A 7,143-nucleotide genomic window follows, 5' to 3' on the forward strand; every position below is an offset into this window, starting at 1 on the left:
CATAAAGTATCTACTGCTGGTGCACTTTTGTTCCCTTTCACATTTCTCTGTCAGACTTGGTATGTTTGCGTGCCTTTGGAGGATATGTTAATGCACAAAGGGAAAGGCTTTATTCAGATGTGACACCCATTTATGGAAAACCTGCTCTAGAGGTATTCATGGAACACCTTTGCACCAAATGAAAAATACATCCTTATGGTCTGTTATTTTATTCTAAGTTAACGATTTCAGGTTTTAGATATTCTTGTCATTTGAGCTTCTGAATATATTGTCCTTTTTATTGGTCATAAACAAACAAACATTTTATTCCAGTTTTATTTATTTATTTGTTATGGTGTTTTTTAGGTTTCAATGACGTGCGCTTCTTTTAGGCTTAAATCACATCTTGCCGGAAGGCAATTAAGACTTTTTAGTGGATAAACAAATCCATTAAAAAGTCTTAATTGCCTTCCAGCAAGATGTGATTTCAACCTAAAAGTAGTGAATGTCATTGAAACCTAAAATCAGTATAACAACAACAACAAAAAATGAAATCAAAGAAGAATAAAAACTTTGTTTAAAATGCTTGTCATTTCTGAATAATATTGTGAACTTGTTTTGAAGAACAAGATGTTTGTGCTTGTTAAACTGGCATCTACATTGTTGTTTCTTTTCTTCTGCATGCAGGTACGATCCCCTCATTAATCAACTTGTTAAAAAGCAATGACATTGTGCTGGAGTGCATCACTGTGGGGGTGCTGAGTAACATCTCCATCAATAACCCGATTGCTAGAGCTTTGGTAGAAGCAGGGGGCATTCCCGTATTAATTAAGCTGTTGGATACTGATGAGCCTGAACTGCTGTCTCGTTGTGCTGTCCTTTTATATGATATTGCCCAGCTGGATGATAATCAGGTCATCGTTGCTGAACAGGTGGGTCTGTAACTCCCTTCATATTTAAAAATGGCCTAAAAGAAGAAAATGTGCTTCTACCTTGTGAAGTTGTCGAGTCTCATAACTGAGAAAAAAAGCCTCCAGAAACTTTTTACAGAGTGAGAGAGTTTTATTTCCATTCTACAAGAGCACACCACAGACACATGGCTGGTTCCCTATTGATCATGATAAACAAATTGGGAACTACACGGAAGCATTTTTCTTGGCACTCTTCCTCTGAATTCCTCCCTCCTCTTTAACCATAGTCAAGCAGTACAGTCTAACTAATCTTAATTACATGCAACGAGATCTTGCAGCACCTTTAAGACTAACTAGAAGAGAGAAGTTGGTAGCAAGGGTTTTCATAGACTTGAGCCTACTTTCTCAGATGCATGTGTTGAAGTGGAAAGCCCAGGGGCAGATCTGTATAGCTGTGTATGAGAATGTCCATAGGAATGCAAACCTTTGTGGGTGTGGAGATGAGGTGACAAGTACAGTTTTATATGGTCATTTGGGGCTATTGCCTAAATCCAAGGTTAGTAGATAACCATATGAATGAGTATTGGAACATAGTGTAGGAGCCAAAAAGAAGCCATGATGAACTGGCTGAGAGAATGTGGAAAAACTGCAAATAATAATAATAATAATAATAATAATAATAACAACAACAACAACCTCTCTAGGAATCTCCATGTCCTCCAGTGCAACTCTGTGGTCAACATCTTCCAGAAGTTGATCACCGAATCATGCTGGAAAACCTACAAATGCCTAGAGAAGTGCTTTCTCTAGGAACCTTTAGGTTCTCCAGCACAACTCCATGATCAACCTCTGGCAGAATTACGCTGGAGGACTTAGAGATTCCTAGAGAGAACTTATTAATCAAAACTGCAAATAATCAAATCCACAAAAGCCAAAGCTGCAAATGTGGAGGGATAACTGTAGTCAGAATTCTCGACTAGTACCTGAAAACGACTTTAAGCTGAAGTTTTGTATTTTTAATCAGAAAACCCTGATTAAACTTCACACTGTGGCTGTTACCTGCCGGGTAAGGAAAAAGTGAGGAGGTGTTGCAAGGGAGGAGTATGTGTTCTTGAGAGTGGCTCCTTATTTGTCAACCATGAATCAAATGTATAGATTTGGACTTCAGCTTTTATTCTGCCAGCAAGAGCATTTCTGAGTGCAGTTGGTTGAGAATACCCCCACTAGTGGAAAAAGCAGTAAGAGTTATTTATTCCTCTCTTCTTTTGCAACCTCCAGTGCCAACTCACCACTACCCAAGAAGGGGGTAACTATTAAGTGTATATTTTGGGGTGTTGCAGGATTGGGGAGTTGTTGACAAAAAAAATATCCTCTCCTCACGCAAGACAAAATTTCTACTGAATCACAAGTATTCCACTGACACAGAAAGAACTGTTCTGTCCAACCCCCACAATGCTGTTTCAGGATCCATCCATGGTCAGCTACGGCAACTATCTGATAGTTAATGGAAGCTGCTGTTTTCATCAGCACTATTTGTACATTTGGGTGTTTTCTTTCTACAGGGTGCAATTCCTGCACTTGTTAACCTGTTACAGTATGATTTAGAAGATCTACTAGTAAATGTAATAAATTGCATCCGAGTATTGTGCCTTAACAACAACGAGAACCAACTGAGAGTGAAAGAAACCAATGGCATTGAACTACTTGTCAATTTCTTAAATTCAGATTCAGGTAATGACAACTGTTGGGTTTTAATACTATTTTGATTAAAATCAGTGGTTGGGATAGGTGTTTTGCTTAACTTGTGAGGATCTATTTTGTACAGCTGTATGAAACTAGTTACATGACCAGACATTTTACTATCCAGTAAAATATCTGGCCCACCAGTTAAACTACAGTACATATCTTGCAATGCTGAGAGATTATCCAGAGCTTGGGAAATTTCTTTTTAAAAGTAATTAATTCCTCTTCTCACTAAAATGTTTGGAAAAGTATTGGTTACATTGTTTTTTAAATTTATATTGCTGTTTGATTTGGTCACCCATGATTTGATCGTCAAAAGTCAATGTCGATTTGAAAGCATGTAACAACATAATCTAATAAATAGTAGATAGGAAATAAAAATCAATTTGGTCTGCATTCTAGAAATTGCCTTTTAAAAATAATTCCTGTCATCTTGTTAAGCAATTATGAGGTTGTGAGCTAGACTGACCACCTTATAACTGCTTCATATTCACATTTGCCATTGTGGCACCTTTGCCATAATTCAAATATCCTTCCTTCCTTCCTTCCTTCCTTCCTTCCTTCCTTCCTTCCTTTTGAGACAAATCAAAGATGTTAATTAATGATTGCAAAATTATTTAGATATAGTAGAATATAGTAGATTATATTTAAGGTTGTCATTAGGGGGATCATTAATTAAGTCAGCAGGGAGTTATTAATAAAACAAATCTGTGAACTGCCCAATAAATATAAAATAACAAACATACCATCATCATTATTATGGTTTTTTATTTCAGTAAAGTGGCTGGTTTTTATTATTTTATTCCTTTTTCTGTATATAGATGTGCTACTGGCAGTGGCTTCAGCAGCAATTGCAGAACTTGCCCGTGGGAATTTTAAGATGCAAAATGCCATTGCTGAGACGAATGTCATTGGTCCTCTAGTTGAGTTGCTCAGAGGAAGAAAAATCAGTGTCCAAGTGAAAGGAGCAATGGCAATTGAGGCACTCTGTGAAAAGAACAGTTACATCCAGATGAGATTTCTAGCCAAGTCTGTGACAAGATTCCTTTTAAAGCTCCTGAAGGCAAGTATTTTGCTTTTCTTCTTTGAGATGTGTTGTACATTAATATAATTTAATATTGTGTTATCTGGAATCTCTGGAGAACATCATAAGCTGATCCTAACCATGTTCGCCAACAAAGAAATCCTACCAATGTGAAGTCGAAGGCTTTCATGGCCGGCATCCATAGTTTTTTGTGGGTTTTTTCAGGCTACATGGCCATGTTCTAGAATATTTTTTTCCTGACATTTCCCCAGCATCTGTGGCTGGCATCTTCAGAGCTCTGAAGATGCCAGCCACAAATGCTGGTGAAACGTCAGGAAAAAATATTCTAGAACATGGCCACGTAGCCCGAAAAAACCCACAGAAAACTATTATAAAAAATCCTACCAAGTTCAATCAGACTAACTCACTAGGAATCTACTTAAGACTGTAGCCTCACTTTTATTGCTTGGTTATGTCGGCCCTAAAACATTTTCAGGATTTTTTTGGTTTGGTTTAATTTCCAGGCTTTTCACCTGAGAGTTAAAGAACAAGGTGCAGCAACGCTCTGGGCACTAGCAGGACAAACCTTGAAGCAGCAAAAATTCATGGCAGAACAAATTGGATACAACCTTATTATAGATATGCTTTTGTCCCCATCTGATAGAATGCAGTGTGTTGGTAAGTCATCTTTTATTTCTTTTAAAGACAAAAAAGAAACCCTGCATGCATGCAACTGTGTGCACAGACATACAGATCAAGGGACCAAAGGTTTTTAAACACCTGCTTTGTTTTGGTTGTTTCTGAAGGAGGTGAAGCCGTGATCGCTCTTAGCAAGGACAGCGAGCTTCACCAGAATCAAATATGTGAAGGAAATGGAATTGCACCTTTGGTCCGGTTGTTAAGGAGTGGAAGGATAGCAGAGGGCACACTGCTTAGTATCATCAAAGCCTTGGGGACCATATGTGTTGGTTTGTAATCTACAGTTCTTTCATTTTCATCTAAGAATAATAAAATAACTTTGAAAGAGTATGGAGATTATCACAAACAGACAGGATAGGGACAGGATCGCTTCCTGTCCTTATCCCGTCATTAATTCATCCATGACTGTGATAGCATGAAAAGCTTTCAAATCATAGTGCCATACCATTAACCTGTCATTAAAGTGGCATTGCAATAATATGAACCTCCATTAATGCAAAATGCCGGCCAATGTCACTTTAATGACGGGTTAATGGTGAGTTAATGATGGTATCTGCTCAATGGCATCTGAAAGTTTTTTGCATGATTGCCGTCATTCACTGTTCCCAGATGGGTTAATGACTTGATCTGTGCAACGTCATCTGAAAGTCCTTCCCATGATTGCGTGGGAAGAATGGGACAGGAACAGGACAAGGCGGGATACCCCTGTGTGATAATCTCCTATGTTTGAGTGATATAGAAGTAGTCCCTTTTCCTTAACAAAAAACTCCCATTTTGATGACTAACTACTGAACTGTGCTGTTTTCTGAGCTTTTTTATTAAGATTCAGAAATGTCCCCTGGCTAGTGGCTAGGGATGACAGAATTTTTGTCCAGAGATATCACTTTGGGGTAAGCTTTCCTAATCCGAAAGCAATAAGAAATAGTAAATCAGGTTCATGAGCTCTATTGCTTTTTTAAACTGGAATCCCCAAGATCCACCAACTAGAGCCCTGTGCAAACAGAATTAGAATTCTTTAGAATTAAAGAAGCTGGAATCAAGAGATTAGTATGAGAGAAAGAGCCAGTATAATGTGGTTTGATTGTTGAGAAAAGCCTCTGGCAGACCAGAGTTTGAACCTCTTCTTGGCCAGGGAAACCCACTGAGTAACCTTGGGAACTTACACTCTCTCAGCTTTAAAGAAAAGCAATGGAAAACCTACTCTGAATAAATCTCGCCAAGAAAATCCTGTGACAGAATCACCATAAATCAGGGTGAACTTGAAGGCACAACAATAACAAATTGGAACTAATCAGAGGTGATAGTCTTTCCACACAGAAAGTCCATTTCTGAGCACCCAAGCTATCTTTATTTCAGCAGTCTCACTGCATCTGGAAAGAGAATAATTTTGTTATTACTACTCTAGAACAACTAGGAGCCAAAAATTTTTCCAATCTGCTGCTAACCTGCCAGATACCTGCCAATAAATGTCATCTGGTTTCTGCCCAGCTATGTTCTTAAACAATAGAAATTGATTTATTTAAGCTTGTACCTAACCAGCAGCCACCTGAAGGATGCTAAAAACATGAATCACATACTTGTAGCTTGTACCATATACTCTAAATAGCCTTGATATCTTTCTTTTGTCTGTTTCTTATCTCTTACAGTTATAGTTGGTCTGAAATTCTATGGCTGGGTGTGTGTGTGTGTGTGTGTGTGTGTGTGTGTGTGTGTGGGTATATATACCATAAGAAGCACTTACTGTACATTAATCAGAACCTACTACTACCAGGATTAAACCAGCAGCAAGAGGTCAATATAGTGCAGCACATAATCAAACCAGCAGCAAGAACTAAATAGTATAATATTTTTAAATTGCTAGGGAGAAGAAAACCCTAAAAGAACTCTCTCCGCATGACACTGAAAAGGCCATTACAACTTCAAATCCTAGGAGTTTACTGCAGTGCTAAAAACCCAACTTACCCCTGTTGCATTGAAGTCTCTTTCGGAATAAAGTCGGGTATTATCATACACAAAATGCCAGTGATACCACTGGCTGAGTGCAGCCCAGCTAACTTCCAGCTAGAATCCACACTCAGTCAGCCTCTTTTCAAAACCGGGAAGCTGCCAGCTTTACAAATAGGCCGGCTGAGCATGGCTTTTAGCCAGAAGTTAGCTATGCTGCACAATGCAAACCTGTGGCATTGGCAGCATTTTGTGTATGATAATACTCAACTTTATCCCCAAAGAGACTTCTGTGTGACAGGGGTAAGTTGGGTTTTTTAGTGTAACGTGAATTCTGTTTATGCTCGAGTGCACCCGCGTTATACGCAGCTTTGAGCATATGTGCTAAAGCCACGCAGGAGTGAGCGGGGCACAAGGGCATCGCGTCCCATTCAGATGAATGGGACTTGTGTGTGCAGCAGTGTAGTTGCTATTAGCTGGAAAATGAAACACATTTAGTTTCTAGGCTCAAAGTCCATAAACCAATTTTATTATTACCCTTCTTTATCAAAATTAATGGTTGGAATGATACACTTGTTTAAAAACAAATAACACACAGTTATTAACAGTTATGTATTTTCTTGTGCTAGCCTTAAATTCCCCCCCACCGTCCTTTTATTTGTTTGTATTCCTTCTGTGGGTTTCTCTGCATTATTTTTGCACTTGACAGGTGAAGCCAATATAAGCAACCCAATCAGTCAAGAGAATGTTGTGGATGAAGGGGCCTTGCCGATACTGGTTCATTTACTTAAAACTCATCATTCTCTTCAGATAAAGGTGGGTTATAAGAGTTAGCTTCAAACA

At 38.5% G+C, this 7,143-nt stretch overlaps 1 protein-coding gene across 1 annotated transcript; it reads left to right on the forward strand.

Moving 5' to 3' along the window:
• Positions 1 to 659: 659 nt before the first annotated feature.
• On the forward strand, positions 660 to 7,136 carry ANKAR (ankyrin and armadillo repeat containing; the record flags this gene model as incomplete). Its single annotated transcript, XM_042458298.1, has 6 exons — positions 660 to 911; positions 2,453 to 2,621; positions 3,455 to 3,696; positions 4,182 to 4,335; positions 4,464 to 4,625; positions 7,010 to 7,136. Coding segments are annotated over 6 exons (1,104 nt in total), but the record flags the coding sequence as incomplete, so codon positions are not given.
• Between the last annotated feature and the right edge of the window lie 7 nt (positions 7,137 to 7,143).

The sequence above is a fragment of the Sceloporus undulatus genome, chromosome 1 (assembly GCF_019175285.1).
Source record: "Sceloporus undulatus isolate JIND9_A2432 ecotype Alabama chromosome 1, SceUnd_v1.1, whole genome shotgun sequence".
Lineage (NCBI taxonomy): Eukaryota > Metazoa > Chordata > Lepidosauria > Squamata > Phrynosomatidae > Sceloporus > Sceloporus undulatus.